Source organism: Puntigrus tetrazona, chromosome 2, assembly GCF_018831695.1.
Source record: "Puntigrus tetrazona isolate hp1 chromosome 2, ASM1883169v1, whole genome shotgun sequence".
Classification (NCBI taxonomy): Eukaryota; Metazoa; Chordata; class Actinopteri; order Cypriniformes; family Cyprinidae; genus Puntigrus; species Puntigrus tetrazona.
In genome coordinates, this window is record NC_056700.1 from 14136133 (window position 1) to 14153890 (window position 17758).

Here is a 17758-nt window from a genome sequence, read left to right on the forward strand (position 1 = left end):
GCAAAGACTTCAGGAGACACTCGCTTCACAGTATATCACATTAGCAGACTAAAATGTCATAATAAAGAGATGCCAAGAAATACACTTTAAAACCAGTGTTTGTGTAAATGATTTTATTTTTTCAGACCAACAGCAAAAATGTTCCAAAAAACCTGTAAGAGACCAAAACATTTTAGATTCAAAGTCTGACTTGAGAAGGGCAATTAGTACAAAGTACAAAGATTTTTCTGCCTTCACATTTAAATGAATTATTATTTAATTCCCAACAGGCCTTAAGAGGATATTTAAACCACAAAAAAATCTGCACAATTTGAGAGCTCTCACACTATGTGGTTAATCAGTAAAATGATAAACATGACTATCATTCAAGTAATGGCTAAATATCATTTTCTAAATGAATATTACAGTGAACTGCTTCCATTAATATCAGACTTCTGAGCTCAGCTGCTCACCTAATGGTCTTAGTTCATCCTCCTGACGAGCCTGTTGATCTGGTCCTCCCTGTTTCCTGCATCACCTCCCTCAACAAAGTGGGTGGTTTTCTTGTTCATGCCACCACGAGGGGAGGACAGTTTGAATGGCCAAAGGAAGTTGTTTGCATACTTGAAGTTCTTTCCAACAGTGTAGATCTCGTGGATGAGATCCTCAACACAGATGATTCCGCAACGACCTGGAGAGATACAAATCATGTGACTGCACATTAGGCATTACACGAGTGTGTTTTAATCAGGGTGTGCAATGGTTCATCCTTACCAAGGGACCTCTCGATCAGGGAGTTGTCTGTCAGCGGGATGCGCTGCTTCCTGATCTTGCCATACCCACGCTTGTACACAAGCTCACGCACAGATTTAAGGTTGGGGTAACTGAAAACAAAATCAATATGGAATTTTAACAAGCATAGAGAAGGACATGTAAGGTACAATGTCACAGACCTATAGTTCACCCAAAAATGAAGTCTTCCTCCCAAGTTACTCAAGTGACAACGCACCAAATCTGGCACACTATTAGAAGTCTTCTGAAGCAATGCAACAGATCAGCGCAAGAAAAGCTAAAAGCCAGAGTTCTTACAGCCATTGTATTATAAGAAAAGTTAGTAACACTTGTTATCTACGACTTTTCCCTCCAATTTTTAATTTGCTGCTTATTATTTGTTAAATTTAGGTCTGGGGAATAGTAGAAACTTAGAATAAGATCATGTAGAATAAGAATGTGTGCTTAAATTAGCAGTAAATGGATAAAATTCTAATACCAAGCATAAGCAACTAATAGGTTTAACTAAAAAAAAAAAACTATTGAAAAGTTCTTAAACTTCCTTTCCATACAAATGGAAAAAAAGTGATTAAACTAGTTTGAAGTAATGAGGATGAACAAGCAGCTTTCATTTCTGAGCAATGTGTATATTACCATTTAAAAAAGTAGCTAATTTCACGCCTTTGGCATTCAAGGCATTGGTTTACTTCAAAACAATAAAGATGCACAAAATTCATAATATTGCTATATAAAGTGCATGTTATTTTAAAATGCACTATTCCAGTGATGGCTCAAATCATCATGCTGATCTGAAACTCAAACATTCAAATGTTGCAAACAGTTATCCCCCGGATAACTTAATTTCTTAAATATCTTTCAAAACAGTTTTGTGCCTTTCACCACAAGACAGCTGCAAATACACCATGGACATTAACAATTTATACATTATCAACCCAAAACACATCTACATACCCCCAGGCAATGTAGGGCTCTGCAATTCGGAGCATGTTGATGGAGGCCTTGTTCAGTTTCACAAAGACACCGTTGAAGATCTGGCGGAGACGGAGCAACTGAAGCACCTTGCGGACTTTGGGGCTGACACCATTGATACTGAGGACAAAAACAAGGCATGTTCATCAACAACTTATCAAAAGAGTTTGATTAAAATTAATACTTGGTGGTGGTTTCAGAGGATTAGGCTTATTTTCAAGAGGAATCACCACGGTCGATAAGACGGGGAAAAAAGAGCAACATCATTAACCACAACTGGTGACATCTGCCTGCAGCTAAACAGACACGGCACGAAAGCAGAAACGTACCCTCTGATCCGAATGACAAACGCCAACTTGGGCTCAGCTGGGACGTAGTAGTTGCCTGCCTTGCGAGCCATCCTGCTCATGCGGATTTCACGCCGGTACATCTGCTTGTATTCTTTGTGATAAGCTTCAGCTCTCTTGAAGATGAGCTTTCTGGTGACTTTGCCTGCCTGTGGACATGGGAAGAGATGCACGCTCAATTCTAGCTCCACACTTCTGCTTTTGAACGTTATTTTGACCTCTTTTTGGAAACAAGGCAAGCAAGTGAAGTTTGAACCACTAACCTTCTTGTCAGCTGCCGCCTTCTTCTGACGGACAACCTTGATGGCAGCAAACCGCTGTCGCCTCTTCAAGAGGCTTTCAGGGACTGAGGGAACCTTCTTTTTTCTGAGGAGAAACCAAAAAGTTGTCGATTTCTTGGTACCCACATGAGGCCAACAGACCAAGCTCTAATAACAACTGTATATATATATATATATATATATATATATATATATATATATATATATATATATATATATATAAACAAAACTCCAAATATAAACCACACAACCCAAATATATACAATAAAAAGCTAAGTAACAACGTAACCTTAGACTACTAGGCAACATTTATTACAGGAGCAGTACCAACTGGTAGCATAGCATCATGCCTCAAGTTAGCAGTCAGCTAATGACAGTAAGTCATTTTGGCACGAAGAGCATTTCACAACCTAATACCACATTTTGATATTTATGTACAGAAATACGGACACATTTTTGTGTGTTAATACAATAACTGCTTTTTGACACGTTGCTGAATGGATTCAATGCAGGCAGACTACACGACATTCACATCAAATTTATTGATTCATCATTCCCCGCTGCTTGCAATTTTCGGATCATAACGATTAAATATACTTAGATTGCTCGCTCAAGTTCTAAACAATACCGTATGAGCAATATTACAACCGATGGAAAAGGATTTAAATAGCACGGTATCCAACTTACGTTTCACCCGCCATTATCCCTAAAGTAAAAGAGGCTTCTACGCATGCGCGGTGGAGTCTTATGAGCGAGGTCCTTCAGACTTCCGGTTATGTATTAGGTCTCCAGGTCTATTGCCTGCCTTTTAAGAATAAAAGTGTAATAATTGTTTTGCTTTCGAACGGCTTTCTGTTTGTTTTTTTTTTGTTTTTAATCTTTAGAATTGATCAAGTTGAGATGTAGATAGGCTGGAAACAGTGCACTAGATGTGACGCACACGCTAGGGATGCTTTGCATAGCAGGCGGGCCGGACACAAACACGCGTGGAAAGTTATGAAGGCAAGTTAGTTCGATCATATTTAAAGAGCTGGCGAGTCACGAAAATACACTGTAATGGGTAATACTCCTGTCGTGAGGGAATCCAGATTTTATGCAAGCATCGACAGGGTGTTTCTTTGAGCACGTTTGCGGTTTAATTTCTTTCTTTGCTGTTGGAGCTGAACGTCGCCGTAATTAGTTTAGTTCGGGGAGTGGAAACGCTGAGGCACGCGTACATTATGAATTTCGTAACAGAATTATTCGTGGTTACTTTTAAAATCTTATGGTCGTTCGTACTGGCCGGTGCTAAATGGCTTATTCCTCCGCGGGAAAAGAGCGTGGAGGGCCAAGTGTGTGTTATCACCGGTGCTGGAAGCGGTCTCGGGCGACTCTTTGCGCAGGAGTTTGCCCGGAGACGAGCAACCCTTGTGCTGTGGGATGTCAACCGAGAGAGCAACGAAGAGACCGCAGAGATGGTGCGTGAGATCTACCGAGAAATCAAGCCGTGCGCTGGTGAGTTTAATAGTAAACGACTCTTTCCCGTTATTTTTAGTCGTTCGCAAGTGTGTTTTTTTTTTTTTTTTTTTTTTTTTTTTTTTTTTTATAAAACCTATAAAATGACTGATTGTAATTTACATAGATTTCCTCAGTTGGTGAGTTAAGACCCAATAAATAGTAATTTTTCTAACGATTTAGTTTTTTTGTTGTTGTTGATAACAGTTCAATACTTCAACAACCCTTTCAGACCCTTCAAAGTCTAAATGTAATTATTACTGGGAAATAATGGGATATGTAATTATGTAATCCTCCTTTTTTTTCAGGCAGTGTTCAGGAGTTGCCTGTGTTCCAGCCGAAAGTTTACACGTATGTTTGCGACGTCAGTAAACGCGAGAGAGTGTACTCGACCGCAGAGAAGGTGCGCAAAGAAGTGGGGAACATCGACCTGTTGATCAACAACGCTGGAGTTGTGTCAGGGCGTCATCTTCTCGAGTGCCCTGATGAGCTTATTGAGAGGACCATGATGGTCAACTGCCATGCTCACTTCTGGGTCAGTACGAGGCTTAAATCGACACCATTAATATCACGTTTTGGGCATTCTTCTCTTTTCATATCCTGCACTCATCTTCTGATTCTGCGTATGATTGTATTCACAGACTGCAAAGGCTTTTCTTCCCAAGATGCTTGAGCTGAATCATGGACACATTGTAACTGTAGCTAGCTCACTGGGCTTGTTCACCACTGCTGGTGTAGAGGTAAGAAAGTCGTTTTTTTTATAATGTATTATTTATTTATTTTTCCCCTCCATCTAAAATAATGTACCACAGTATCTTACAAAGGTACCTTTTCCATTGCAGGACTATTGTGCAAGCAAGTTTGGAGCCATAGGCTTTCATGAGTCTTTGAGCCATGAACTGAAAGCAGCTGATAAGGATGGAATAAAGATGACGCTTGTCTGTCCTTTTTTAGTTGACACTGGCATGTTCAACGGCTGCAAAATTAGGTTCGTGGGTTTTGCTGCATTCTGACAGCAAGACAGGTTCTGTTTTTTATTTAATTTAACGGTTTTCTTGCCATTGTTTACCTCTTTAAACAGGAAAGAAATGGCGCCATTGTTTCCACCGCTAAAACCAGAGTACTGTGTCAAACAGGCCATGAGAGCCATACTAACAGACCAACCAATGATCTGCACGCCAAGAGTCATGTACATGGTCACCTTCATGAAAACGTAAGCGAATGTCACAATTTTTTTTTTTTCTCATTTAATTCTTCTATTTATAATGGTCTTCATTCTCTATTTTGCAGTGTTTTGCCGTTTGATGCCATCGTGTGCATGTATAGATTTATCGGGGCTGATAAATGCATGTACCCCTTTCTGGCTCAACGGAAGGAGTCCACCAACAACAATGAATCAAAGACTGGAATCTAACTGGTTCTGAATGAGCAATGCTGCTAACTGTTTAGTTCCTCTGGAACGCTGAAAGCCGTATGTTGTTGTTGTTTTTTGGATTTTTTTTTTTTGACACTTTGCTGTCAGCTTTGAGTTTGCAATAAATGCCAATGTAGAACACTATGTAGCGATTGGCTTAAATTATGAAATGCTGTGTTACTGTAAGGTTGCTCAAGGTCTGTCATCTGTATATGTATTCACATTTTGTCAAGTATTGTTGCTTTTTCTTCTCAGCATTCCATGACTTTGTCACTTTAGAGGTTTTATCCTCCTAATAACACTATGAAATGCACTATGTAATGAAAGTATTTCTCTTGTTGCCTTTGTGGTCATGTGTTGGTGACTTGGGAAAACCCCAATGATTAAAGCAAAAAGATGAGCAGAAATTGCCACAGGTGCTTCTTGTTGAATAAACCGTCTTTAAACAAGTCCTGTACTTTTGTTTTTGTGTTTTATTTTTTTCCCCTACTGCTAAGTGATTGAAAAGGTGATTCGGTTTCTGGTTAAATGTTGTCATGGCCACTTTCCAAACAAGGCTGAAGTTCAATCCATGCTTAAAATCCATAATTTTCTCCGCTTTAAATGGTACATCCCATTTCTTCCTGCATTTAACTGCAAGAAACAACTAAAACCTCAGTCTCTTTTAGAAGAAAACATAGCTCCTGGTATTTATTCAGTACAGTAACTAAGTGGAAAAATAAAGCATCAACAGGCGCTGACATTCTCCAAGATCACAGCAATAATGACTTTATCAACTACTTTACTTTTGAGATTGGTAACCATGTAGCTGTCAGCTACAGAAACACATCAGTGCACTATAAAGTCCACTTATTCTCTACCAGAAGAGAGGCAGAATTGTATGAACTTGTTAAATCCTCTAAACCAACTACATCTAAACTACTAATACATGGCTATTAATTCATCGTTGTCATTAGGATATGTCCCCAAAACCTTCAAATTGTCCGTTGCTAAGCCTCTCAAAGCCTCTCCAAAGTTAATAACATACCAATCTCAAATCACCCTTTTCTGACAAAGATCCTTAAAAATGTAATATCCTAACAGTTATATTCCTTTTTAGAGAAAAATGGTATCTGTGAGGAATTCAGTCAGGATTTAGACCGTATCATAGTGCTAAGATTGTTCTCAGAGTTACAAATGACCTGCTTCTATCATCTGATCATGGTTTTATCTCTTTATTAATGCTACTGGATCTTAGTGCTGCATTTGGCGCTATCGACCTTTCTATAGATGGAAAACATTGTTGGCATTAGTGAAAATGCCTTAGCATGGTTCAGATCATACTTATCTGAACACCATCAGTTCGTAGCAGTAAAAGAGGAGGTATCTTGTAGTATGGATTTATCTCAAGGTTCAGAACTAGGGCCATTACTTTTACATGTTACCTTTGGGATATATTATCAGGAGATACGGTGTTAGCCTTTACTGTTATGCTGACGATACTCAGCTCGCGATCCAGCTCGATATTTCTTTGCGGCCTGGTGAAACCGAACAAATGAGGGAAAGAACAAGGCTCGTTTTTATAGTGTGTTTTGTGGGAAAACAATATGGCAGAGAAAACATTGCAGAAATAAGAGACTAAAGAGAATAAACGCAGATTAAAATGTATATGGATCACAGACAAAAAAAAAGGGTTTAACCATAAAATTAAATGCGCAATACTGCTTTAAATTGTTGTTGTTTCCCACAAAATGTTTTTAAAAGTTTTCTGTTTGAATTAATTGCAATTTTGTTTTTGTTTTTCTGAGCCAAAAATAAATATCCCACATATTTTCCCTGAATAACTTAATTTACTCACTATAATGTCAGTTTAACAATCTTGTTAGGTGTTTTTACAACAAAAATCTAGAATATTAAAATACTAATTAGTAGTAATTACAATTAAATTTGCCACTATCCTAGGATTTACTCATTTAAAACAATAACATTTTATATTCTTCCTTATTCTTTTATATATCTTAATATGTAAAAGACAGAATAAGCGTATTGTATGAATTTTTACATAAACATCATGTTACACAGAATGACAATGTAACATTATTTTAACCAAATTATATTCTCCAAAAACGTACCTGAAACCTTAAAAGTAGACGCTTTAATTACATTTAATGTGCTTTCTATGGACATAAATTCACATCAGTTTCTTTTGATGTGGACATTTTAACTTCTTTAGCCCATATCTGTTCATTAATCACAATATTTGATTACAATGTTATTTGTTGTATGTAACAGTAATTTGTGCCCCCTAATAGTCCTATCACCCACACTTTAAAATGAATGTATTGTATGAACTGTAAAGAACCGTGTAGCAGAAGATGTGACTACATGTAAAGCCTGATATGCAGAGGCTTTCCCTGCCTACTCACTTGCGGAAATACCAGTGACTGTAGGAGAGAAATATCAGGCATATTTATCAATGGAGTAATAAAATAAGGGAACCACATACAAATGCTGTAAAACTGAATTTAAATAGGCTACACATGCTTGTTCCTGGTCAGAGGGGAAATGGGATTCCTCTCACTAGTCAAATAGGGAATGAGCTCTAAACTGAGTTTATCCTTTAGTCCATACCTCTGGGGTGCTCTGCATTATATATGTTTAACAAATCATCAAAATAACATCTACGTAGTCTTGCTTCAGAGCAAGATTATTAAGAAAGCTGCCAGTGTTACACAGCCTTACAAAACCTGACAGTTCATTCACTGACGGCTCAGTGAATAAAAGCCAACCAAAGTGACGCCTCTCCGTGGATTAGATAACTCTATTTTCAGCCTAAATACCAGCAAACAATAAAGAGCCCCTTGTACAAACTCAAAAAGTATGCAGCATATTCCTCATTAGAGATGACAGCATAAAAGAAAGAATGGTGGATGTAGCCCATTGTAAGGCGTTTGTGATGTGCTTTCACCTCAATCTGTAGTATCAGTTATTAATTATGCACTGACAATTATTTTGCTTCCAGAAATGCTTTGAGTTTGATCGCCAAAGTTTACATTTACATTCAGTTATATATCTGAACCTATATCAATTATACGCCTACTCTTGAGGGTCGTTTTAAGAAACAACGTACTTTCTGCCAAGGAATCATCAAATTACATGTGAACTTTTCTGCTAATTTTTATATTTACAGATTGTTTTATCAAAAGGGGGAAAAAAAGCTACATTTCAGAGTCATTGCATCATCGTGCCGTTATCTCACTAATGTTGGTAACTCAACTGCAATAAGCCAAGAGAAGCAGACCTTCTGACTAACAGGTTTAGCATTTGCCTGTTAACTTCCTTAAAAAAGAACAAGCATGAGAGATTACTGATGCACTGTTAATTCCATTCCCTTTACCAGGAAATGACACCCACTCCCACACCATGCTCATTTGGATGATACCATTACATTGCCGTAACGGTGACGTGACAGGCACATTTCAAGAGAGCGGATAGGAAGATCCTAAAGCATTCATACTCCTGTGGATCTCACGGAGAAGAAAATTCCGATGACCGTGTTGTTCATCAGTCAGAGACCTTTGGAATCACATCTATATAAACATTCCAGACGTTTTATAATACGGCTCACTGCTATTAGTTTTGAGCTGATTCACTGAGAAAACATACATCTAGACGGTTATACACACTGTAAAAACAGTAAGAATCATCCTCGATGACTAGTCTTTTTCCCTGCTGATGCCTTGTAACTACTGTTGCAACCTTTTATAGCAACTTATTACAAAATAACTATCTGAAATAACCTAGTCTTCCCCGTTACTCACTATGGCTCTATTTTACTGGTCTCCATTTCTCATTCAAAACAATATAATACACAAAAATGATCTACAATTAAACTATTACTATGTTAGTACTATTTAACGGTTTAACCTTACTACTGTTAACTCATTAAATGTTCTGATACCATTTTTACAAATGCCATTTTTTTCCTTCTTTTTAAATTCGGCAAACATTCATTGAACTGTTCAAAAGTGACTCGTTAACTTCTATTCATCAGATAATCATAAACGTATCACACATTTAACAAAAAATATTAAGCAGCACAACTGTTTTTTCGTTACATTAATAATAAGCAAATGAGCACCAAATGAGAATATTAGAGTGATTTCTAAAGACTCAAGTGAGCTGCTGAAAATTCAGCTTTGTCAAGAATTAACTGATATTTAAATGCATTGAATTAGAAAACAGTTTTTTCGTCGTTATACAAATGAATGCAGCTCACAACTCTAAACCTATGACCAGGTTGTAAGTGTGTTGTAAGTGTGACTCCATGTAGCACCAGGTCCAGGAGAAACGTTGTCTCCTTTCACTATGTGCTGCACAGCTATACGTAGTTGAAATGACAATAAAAGCCACTTGACTTGACCAATAGTAGTGTTCAGTAGTCTGCCACGTGACTGTGCTTCCATCTAGTGGACACATGAGGATTCAATCACAAACCAGCATTAATGGTGCTATGTGCAACCGATAGAACTGACCTACAGGAAACACAGTTTGCATATTTAAAGGATAACTTCATAACTCAAACAGTACTTGAAGCCACACAATATACATTTATGAAGTAGTCTAATTGAAATACATGACAGCATTTCAAAATATATTACTTTAATAAGAACATTTCTTTTAAATAAAGTTAAATAAAGTTTTAACAAAACAATGAAGACAAACTTTACTTCTTCTAACGCTAACGACATGGAAAAGCCGTCTTTTTAAAAGAACCTTTCCCAGCGCAGTAGGATAAATTAAGAAATCAAACAGACAATTTTAATATTACTAGATAGAGCTTTACATAAAAGATAAAGTGATTATGTGTAAAGTTACCTCTTGTTTTAACTACACAAAATGGGGGTCTATCTATAAAAGCAGTGCTTAAATCCTAACCCATAAAGCATGTGTAATTCCAGATACCCTTTAAGATCAAGTCATATGATCAACACCCTGCATTAATTTTGTACATATCTGTAAATATGACATTTATCAGAATAGTACTAAACACCACACCCAGCTACAATATTAAACGTAAAATGGCTTACATTTTAAAAGAAACTATGGTTTAAAATATACAGCTAAGATATTACATAAAATACACGTAAAGATGTGCCCTGTTCGAATCTCACAGTGCATAACCAAGCAAGGATAGACTTCTGTCTCTGCTTTTAATGATTGATCCATTACAGTAGCTGGTTTTCTGATTTGCACTGACTTTCCTTTTATTCCAAACCCACATTGAAGTTATTATTGCACAATCGGTGCAAACCTATAGAGGCTTATGAAAGAAAACAATACAACATAAATCAAACATACAAAAAAAAAAAAAAGAAAAAAAGCTCCACATCTTGCTTCCATCAGAACATACTTGCCGGGTGGGTTACATTCCTGCCGTTTTTAAGCACTTTTTTCCAGTCAGCAGAAGCGTACGCCTAATCCATACATAAATCACCATCCCAGGGTCTGCTGGTTCAGTCTTAACACAAAGACTGCATCATAAAGTACTTGACGTACTTGGAAAAGTCTGTTTATATATCAAAATGATCTGGATACTAGCACGTATCATCTGAAATACGAAACAAAAGAAGAGGACGTCGGTTCAGCATGCAGAGAAAGCAAAGCAAAGCAAACAAAGTCATCTGGACTTTGTTACGATGCTAATATATCTGATACAAATAACTTGAGGTTTATTAGAAGATAATGGGATGCGCTTACCATGATACCACCACTTGGTTTTCTTTGGATTCTTATTACATGTTTTAACATAAAAGGAGTTATCTGGAGGACGTCGCTGAAAAGCAAACAGTTCATTAGACAACCGTAATGAATTCATCTCATAAGCATTTCCCAATTTGGTTAATTGAAATGGTGCAGTTACCTTTTCTTTGCAGCTTGAGAGCATGCTAATAATGCTTAAACACACAGATTGCACAGACAGAGCTGGTGACCAGTCCTCCGTTAAAATAGATAAACAGATGTGACCGTTGCTATAGACATGTGGATGGACGGGTATGTTCTCTCCAGTGAACATTACCTAGAAACAGTATACATTAGCAACATTCATCTTGTTTCATTGAGACAAAACACAACAACAACATACTTCTAAAGATTCAGCATTTACCTGAGGTGAATCAAAAGGATATCGACTACTGAATTTGAAGAGGAGCTGAAACTTCTCTCCTTCGTAGAGAGTACCTGGAGCACCTTCCATATCTATAAACCACCTGGACAAACACAAAGTTGTTTTTATGAGAATACTATCATGTGTGTGTGTGTGTGTGTGTGTGTGTGTGAGTGAACCAATTCAGTAAACAAACTTAAACTAGAAATGCAAATGTATCATTTACTCACTCACGCCATTTCAATCCCTGAGATCATCTTCAAATCATTTTATTGAAACATTTCTTGTTTTAATGTGCATTTCTGTTACAAGATTTTGATGATTATACAGGTATACAAGGATGTGATGCATTTGATGAAAATATGTTCAAGCATTTGTTTACTACTTTTTAAGTGTTCTTAATATTCACATGCGAATGAAAGAGAACATGCCTCTTCAAAAGAGTTGGATCAAACAGCTAATACTGATAACGCTTACAACCTCTTTATAAACGTTTTTTTTTTCTACTCGAAAAAGGTTTGGTACAGAAACCTCTCAGGTTTCATCTTAATTTGTGTTTCAAAGATGAATTAAACCTCATAGGTTTGCCATGACATAAGGGTGAGTAAATGAAACTGAAGTAGTACTTTAGTACTCAAAAGTGGAGGAAAATAATCCTGGGCTTAAAAGGGCGGAGTTTAAAATGATTATGTTTTTATAGTCCGCATACTTCACACTTCTGTAATTCTCACTGGAAGATCCAGTTAGAATACGGATTAAAAATTAGGTCAACACATTTAAACTAAAAATAAAGCATGGGTGAATCGTTCACAAATAAATCTAATAGACTTCAAATCATTGAAATACATTTAAGGGAAGGTTACAGGTTGTGGAAATATAATGCAGCCTCAACTGCTCGATCTCGCATCTTTTCACGTCTCACAACTTACTCAGTGATCGTGTTCTGCACACTTCTCTCGTTAAGTGTCATTCCCGGAGGTGGGTCGCTCTGCAATGCCAACAATTCCTTTTGTAATCGCTTCTGAAAAGTCAAAATAACTCGATTTAATTCACAACTCAAAGTACAAACAGGACAGCCCACGTTACATGGTTCTAACCCACTAATTCGCCATTTTAATACAAAGCGTATCATGTTAAACACTTCTCCTTAATTGCATCCCATTGCCCGAAAAGTACCGAAAAATGACAACTAGCAAACAGACCGCTAACACGGAGCTAGTCAAACAAACGAGTTACACTGCTACAGTAGCTAGCGATTAAACACCATTATTTACGGGTTCGGAAGGACTCCGATGCATAATTCCCGTTTCACATCTCTTCGGAAGTGTCTTCTTCCACCTCCACAGCAGTGTGCGGTGTGACAGCACAGAGTTTACTGGCTCGTCAGACTGACTGAACGTTAGCTTACAAAGTAAACAAATGTGCGTACAGAGGAAACAGCCGACCGCCCCGGGTTCAGATTAGCACCGGCGGGGACACTGGACGAACCCCGGGGTACGTGTCACAGCTACGTGTGAAAAATCATTTACACTGTTATTTGAAAATAGTTGCTTGTGTGTGTAGGGAAACACTCACCTGCATCGACGCCATGATGGAAAGCCCCTGTAGAGAGGCGATTGGCCGAATGACGTCTGATCGGGTTTTTTCACGGAACCGCAATGCAACAACAACATTAACAGTTTGCAACAATGTTTAGGGGGAGGTACTACAGGTGAACTTGATAACATCCACCTACACTAGCGAAAACGCTCTAAAAATCCTCTTTTTACGTATGAAAATACAGCACAGTTCAATTGCAACGTTACGTGCTAATTAACCGAATTGGGTGCAATTTAAAGAGGTGCACTGCGCTTGTTGCCACACTGTTCTCTCCAGGAAATATTACTTAGGGTATTTTTATTTTTAAGAGTCACGTTCCCATAGGTACATACCTTGATCCAATTAATTCTCTCCGTTATTGCAGAAAACAATGTTTATTGGCATTTTGTGACAACGTACCACGCTATACTGTATAGTCCTCAAAGGACTTTACTAATTAACACATCTAAATGTGCACAGTAGAACCAGGAAAGAATTAAAGGAAACATAAAAACTATTACACTATTGTAGGGACTAATAATAAATTATATATTTATATTCAGTGTTGGATGTATGACATTAAACCGTGCTCGACAAAGCAAAAAGTCCCCCATGGAAAACAGGAAATATTTATTTTAAGTGACACTTCTTTTTATGATTTTGTGCCTAAAGTCACCGTTTGATTTTAGGTGATAATTCATCCAAAATCTTACATTATTAAGCACCTCAAGTTGTTACAAAGCTGTACGATTTTCTATCTTCTGATAAATATAAAAGGTGATTTTGAGGAATGTGGGTAACCAAACATTTGTTGACTTCCATTGTTTAGAATTGTTTAATAAAATAAAATAAACACAAGTCTGATTGGTTACCCACATTCTTCAAAATATCTTCTTTTGTGTTCCATAGAAGAAATAAATTCTTACAGGTTGAGAACAACTTGTAAGTAAATGATGAAAGAATTTAGATTTTGGGTGAACTATCCCAGGATTACGTGCACATAAGTAATCCGCAAAACAGAATAAAACGAACAAAATATTTCCAACAACAGCTGATTTTATTCATTTAACAACTGATAAATGACTACTGCGGACAATTACAAGACGTTTGTCTGATGAACCCACGTGCAGAAAAGGTGTAACAAATCTATTTCAACTAAATTTTTTAACTTGTTAACACATACGTTATAAAATTACATGTCTGTCAGGTTGACTTTTATTAAAATATTCAATATGAGAGCATCACTTCATGCATCTTTATTTTGCAATACATAAATTATCAAGTTAATACTGGGTGTCAAACCTTAAAACAATAAAATGTAAAATCAAAATAACTTAGATATCCACTTAAAAAAAATGAGGGGGGAAATTACAGGTTAATATAACAAATAACCAAACGCAGTTATACTTCTAATTCAGCACACCAGATCTCTTTTTGCAAAATTAAATGTATTAAAGCAATAAAATAAACCAATAATATTTTGCTTTTCATATTTATTCTGCATCCAGATGTGTATATGAGTGTTTCTTTTTTATATTTAACAATCTAAGAAGTTTGCAGCCATCAGAAGCTCCAGCGCTATCTCTGGAGCAATAGGAAATTCTGGGATTTCTGTTGAACTATTAGTATAACGAACTTTATATGTAAAGTACATGCACACTTTAGAAAGAACGTGAGATGGGATCTCTCGAAAGTTGACCTCATTTGTTTCATTCTCAGCAAACTGGCCTGAAAAACAGACAAAGCTATGTTACAATCACTTTAATGCTTTATTAAGATTAACACAAATATAAAAAATACACATAAAACATCAAATTTAAAGAAATGCAGAGAACGCAGAATAACTACTGTTTGTTAAATATCAGTTAGGAAAACAATAATAATAATAATAATAATAATAAAAACACATAATACTAAAAACAATTCGGCACTGATAATTCAAAATCTAAAAAAAAAAATGGTCATAGATGCTATTTAAATGAATGTAATCAACTGTTATTCATTTATTTATCAACAAATACTCACCAGGACCACTAAGCATAGCTTTGATTGTTCCAGACGTCAGAGCATGTTCTCTCTTCACAATAAACTCATGGCCATCAGAGGAAATCAATTTCACGTACATGGCATCTGGCCCCTCACAGCCACCATAGGTTTTTTCTTCTCCATCTAAAATATATATTAATTTGATCATACTCTTAAGCCACCAACATAAGTGTCTATTTCAAAAGTGTATTTTAAAAGTGCTACATGGGTTTATTTTACCAATAACACAAATGTATTAGGCCCAGTATAAGTATTGTTACAAAAACATAAAATGTCCTACCCATTTTTACCACCTTCCCTTGTCAGTCTCTGAAATATTAAGAGAGAAATTAAGTCGAACAGAAATCAAACCCAGAAACATATAATGCAACGTTACAAAAAGCACATACAGACGTTCATGAAAATGCCTGCCAAGAACTTAATATCTATACAGTCTACTTTATATAAAATATAACCGTTATTTATTTTGAAATTTAGCACAAAAATAAAACAGCTTCATTAGTCTTGTGAAAGCCTGGGCCGTGTAAGCACTACAGTAAATCACAGGCTACGAGTTAACTTGCCAGTTAGCTCAAGCACAGCGTACAAAAATAGTCCAGTAGACAGCATTCGCACGAATCAAGATTTAATAGTTATAATTAAATACACGACATAATGTCTCACCTCACTAATATCGAGATGGTATGGGCAAGTTTTTTCAGTTTTCTCTCCGGTAAGCTTCTGGCAGCTGCTTCTTCTGTTGTCACTGTCGACAACAGGAAACATTTGTTCGGCCGAGATGCACTTCCGATATATTACAAAATAATAGTCCTCACCTATATGTTTTAATAATGAATAATACACCAGAATTGTGTGCAGTTTCGGTTGTAGTGTCTTTCAGGTGTAATGTGTAATGTATATACTTATTTACACCGGTGAGGTTTTGAGTAGCCCATCACAGATAGACCGCATGTGTGGCGGTAGACAAAACCTCTTCCGGTGTTTAGTCGTCTTGCCGCTGTCTGAGGAAGTGGGAGAACTCCACATTATAAAATGTATCAGTTTGGGATTTTGCAGGGGTTTCGGTGCCTGTCAAAAAACCAGCAACAGATCATCAGACATATCCAAATCGCTGTTCGTCCGACTTTACACAACAATGGGAATATCAGGCAGGGACATTTGCTGCGTGAGATCCGAAGGTCATTTTTGAACGTCCATGCAAAAAAGGTACCTAATAGAATACTAACAAATATGCCATTTAACGTTGTGTACATGGTGCAATTGTGTTTGCAGACTGTCAGCCTGGACAAAAAGACAGTTGTTACTTATTTATGTTTTAATCATTTAAAAAAAATCCGCAGATCCGGTCAAAAAAAAAAAAAAAACCAAAAAAAAAAAACAACACACACACACACACACACACACACACACACACACACACACACACATACTCATACACACATACATACATACACATATATATATATAATCGGCCTGTCCTGTATAAACATCTAAAATAAAATGTAAGGAAATGTACATCCACATGGTCTTATTTAAAAAAAAAAAAAATTGTCACATCATATTTTTTTTACTCGAAAAGCTTAACATTTGCATCTTTAAATAATGCATTTATTTTATTCAATTAAAAAAATAAAATAAAGATAAGCTACACTTTATTGAGAAATGTTTTTCTAGAAATGCAACTCTTAATAAATTTGAACGTTTGCAGGTCCTGCCATGTTGTGCTGTTAGATGGTATAAACCCTTACCAGACCAGAGCAAAGATGGAGAATTGATCTACAGAGGCAGCCTGGCAAAAGCTGTCCTTGGTAAATTACCTGGCGCATAAAACATACAGCATTTATACTTGTAAAACACCTCTGAAATAATCAAATGATTTAAATTTGCTGTTTTATTGTAGGTGTGAAGTTGTTGTCCTACTCAAGCAGTATGTTTACTCTCTGTGTGATGCCATTTATCCTCAAGAAGGCAGGCGTCGACTTAAACAGCATGGCACAGCTGTTGACATTCTGCGGCATAGGTCTCTTCACGTTTGTGATTCCTTTTCTCCTGCACATGCTCACCAAAGGCTATATAGTGCGTCTGTACCACAACACGGAGACAGACATGTACACGGCCATAACTTACAGTGCTGTTCTAGTGGAGAAGCGGACTGTGTTTCATCAGAGCGATGTAGTTATCCCAGATGTCTCTCGGATGTTCACCAGCTTTTATGCCAAAAAACGCTCAATGCTGGTTAACCCAGAGCTTTTTTCTCTGCCCCACGCCTACAACCACCTCATGGGTTACGACCGGCCTTTCTCTTTTGACACAGATGACTTGAACAAACCGGATAAAAGTTAATTTGTCCATGCTAAATCTGTCCAGTGTTAATATAATGTCTTTTCATCATCATGGACTCCTGTGTTGTATTTAATATTGGCAGGCTGGCATGTCATCCAGTATAGTTGTAATGCAGCAAAAGTGTAAATAAACTAAAATACATATTTACCATCTGCCCTCCCTCTCAAAATGTCTTGCTTTTTTTTGGTCTGACTATTTTATGGTCTGACTTCTATTTTCTAGTATTTCCTTATTTTCATATCCAGTGCTATTTATTATAGAGGGAAAAAGTCCAGTGACCTCTCTATCTAAAGGGGAAGTTTCACAGCAATGCAGTGCATTACTCTGACACATAATTCGGACACTTATTATTTCAGACACAGAGATATTT

The 17758-nt window shown here is 36.8% G+C and overlaps 5 protein-coding genes and 1 non-coding gene across 8 annotated transcripts; 2 read left to right on the forward strand and 4 right to left on the reverse strand.

The window, feature by feature from the left end:
• Positions 1–98: 98 nt before the first annotated feature.
• On the reverse strand, positions 99–3191 carry rpl7 (ribosomal protein L7). The gene is made up of 7 exons (XM_043216924.1): positions 3056–3191; positions 2351–2453; positions 2070–2236; positions 1723–1860; positions 754–863; positions 453–670; positions 99–152 (listed from the first exon to the last, which is right to left on the reverse strand). Exons 1-6 carry the CDS (start codon positions 3067–3069, stop codon positions 462–464), a joined length of 741 nt encoding a protein of 246 aa, XP_043072859.1. The 5' UTR covers positions 3070–3191; the 3' UTR covers positions 99–152; positions 453–461.
• On the reverse strand, positions 1928–2017 carry LOC122328947. Its single transcript, XR_006247862.1, has one exon. It is a non-coding gene; the product is annotated as a small nucleolar SNORD12/SNORD106 (small nucleolar RNA).
• Positions 3192–3344: 153 nt separating the features above from the next.
• rdh10b (retinol dehydrogenase 10b) lies at positions 3345–5725 on the forward strand. Its single transcript, XM_043216912.1, has 6 exons — positions 3345–3862; positions 4171–4397; positions 4504–4602; positions 4705–4850; positions 4944–5075; positions 5153–5725. The coding sequence occupies exons 1-6, from the start codon at positions 3589–3591 to the stop codon at positions 5274–5276; spliced, it is 1002 nt and encodes a 333-aa protein (XP_043072847.1). The 5' UTR covers positions 3345–3588; the 3' UTR covers positions 5277–5725.
• A 4175-nt stretch (positions 5726–9900) lies between these two features.
• On the reverse strand, positions 9901–13112 carry ube2wa (ubiquitin conjugating enzyme E2 Wa). Of its 3 annotated transcripts, none has more exons than XM_043253849.1 (6): positions 12997–13112; positions 12351–12442; positions 11422–11524; positions 11179–11334; positions 11016–11091; positions 9901–10866 (listed from the first exon to the last, which is right to left on the reverse strand). In XM_043253849.1, the coding sequence occupies exons 1-6, from the start codon at positions 13009–13011 to the stop codon at positions 10853–10855; spliced, it is 456 nt and encodes a 151-aa protein (XP_043109784.1). In that variant the 5' UTR covers positions 13012–13112; the 3' UTR covers positions 9901–10852. The 3 variants fall into 3 exon arrangements, with proteins under 3 accessions (XP_043109784.1, XP_043109774.1, XP_043109794.1); XM_043253839.1 differs by lacking the exon at positions 12997–13112 and adding an exon at positions 12696–12926; XM_043253859.1 differs by lacking the exon at positions 12997–13112 and adding an exon at positions 12686–12707.
• A 925-nt stretch (positions 13113–14037) lies between these two features.
• elocb (elongin C paralog b) lies at positions 14038–15851 on the reverse strand. Its single transcript, XM_043255130.1, has 4 exons — positions 15709–15851; positions 15326–15354; positions 15025–15168; positions 14038–14727 (listed from the first exon to the last, which is right to left on the reverse strand). The coding sequence occupies exons 2-4, from the start codon at positions 15327–15329 to the stop codon at positions 14537–14539; spliced, it is 339 nt and encodes a 112-aa protein (XP_043111065.1). The 5' UTR covers positions 15330–15354; positions 15709–15851; the 3' UTR covers positions 14038–14536.
• Positions 15852–15933: 82 nt separating this feature from the next.
• On the forward strand, positions 15934–17540 carry tmem70 (transmembrane protein 70). The gene is made up of 3 exons (XM_043255093.1): positions 15934–16251; positions 16754–16853; positions 16946–17540. Exons 1-3 carry the CDS (start codon positions 16078–16080, stop codon positions 17386–17388), a joined length of 717 nt encoding a protein of 238 aa, XP_043111028.1. The 5' UTR covers positions 15934–16077; the 3' UTR covers positions 17389–17540.
• Positions 17541–17758: the final 218 nt, after the last annotated feature.

Coding starts and splice junctions, on each gene's coding strand:
- elocb (XM_043255130.1), bottom strand. Junction 14,728..15,024: donor AGCTATGCTTAGTGGTCCTG/GTGAGTATTTGT, acceptor TCTGTTTTTCAG/GCCAGTTTGCTGAGAATGAA.
- tmem70 (XM_043255093.1), top strand. CDS start 16,078: ATGTATCAGTTTGGGATTTTGCAGGGGTTTCGGTGCCTGTCAAAAAAC. Junction 16,252..16,753: donor TGAACGTCCATGCAAAAAAG/GTACCTAATAGA, acceptor GAACGTTTGCAG/GTCCTGCCATGTTGTGCTGT. Junction 16,854..16,945: donor CCTGGCAAAAGCTGTCCTTG/GTAAATTACCTG, acceptor GTTTTATTGTAG/GTGTGAAGTTGTTGTCCTAC.
- rpl7 (XM_043216924.1), bottom strand. Junction 2,237..2,350: donor AGGCGGCAGCTGACAAGAAG/GTTAGTGGTTCA, acceptor CCATGTCCACAG/GCAGGCAAAGTCACCAGAAA. Junction 864..1,722: donor GAGCCCTACATTGCCTGGGG/GTATGTAGATGT, acceptor TTTTGTTTTCAG/TTACCCCAACCTTAAATCTG.
- ube2wa (XM_043253839.1), bottom strand. CDS start 12,719: ATGCATCGGAGTCCTTCCGAACCC. Junction 12,443..12,695: donor ATCGGAGTCCTTCCGAACCC/GTAAATAATGGT, acceptor TTGACTTTTCAG/AAGCGATTACAAAAGGAATT. Junction 11,335..11,421: donor ATCCTTTTGATTCACCTCAG/GTAAATGCTGAA, acceptor TACTGTTTCTAG/GTAATGTTCACTGGAGAGAA.
- rdh10b (XM_043216912.1), top strand. CDS start 3,589: ATGAATTTCGTAACAGAATTATTCGTGGTTACTTTTAAAATCTTATGG. Junction 4,398..4,503: donor ACTGCCATGCTCACTTCTGG/GTCAGTACGAGG, acceptor TTGTATTCACAG/ACTGCAAAGGCTTTTCTTCC. Junction 4,603..4,704: donor TCACCACTGCTGGTGTAGAG/GTAAGAAAGTCG, acceptor TTTCCATTGCAG/GACTATTGTGCAAGCAAGTT.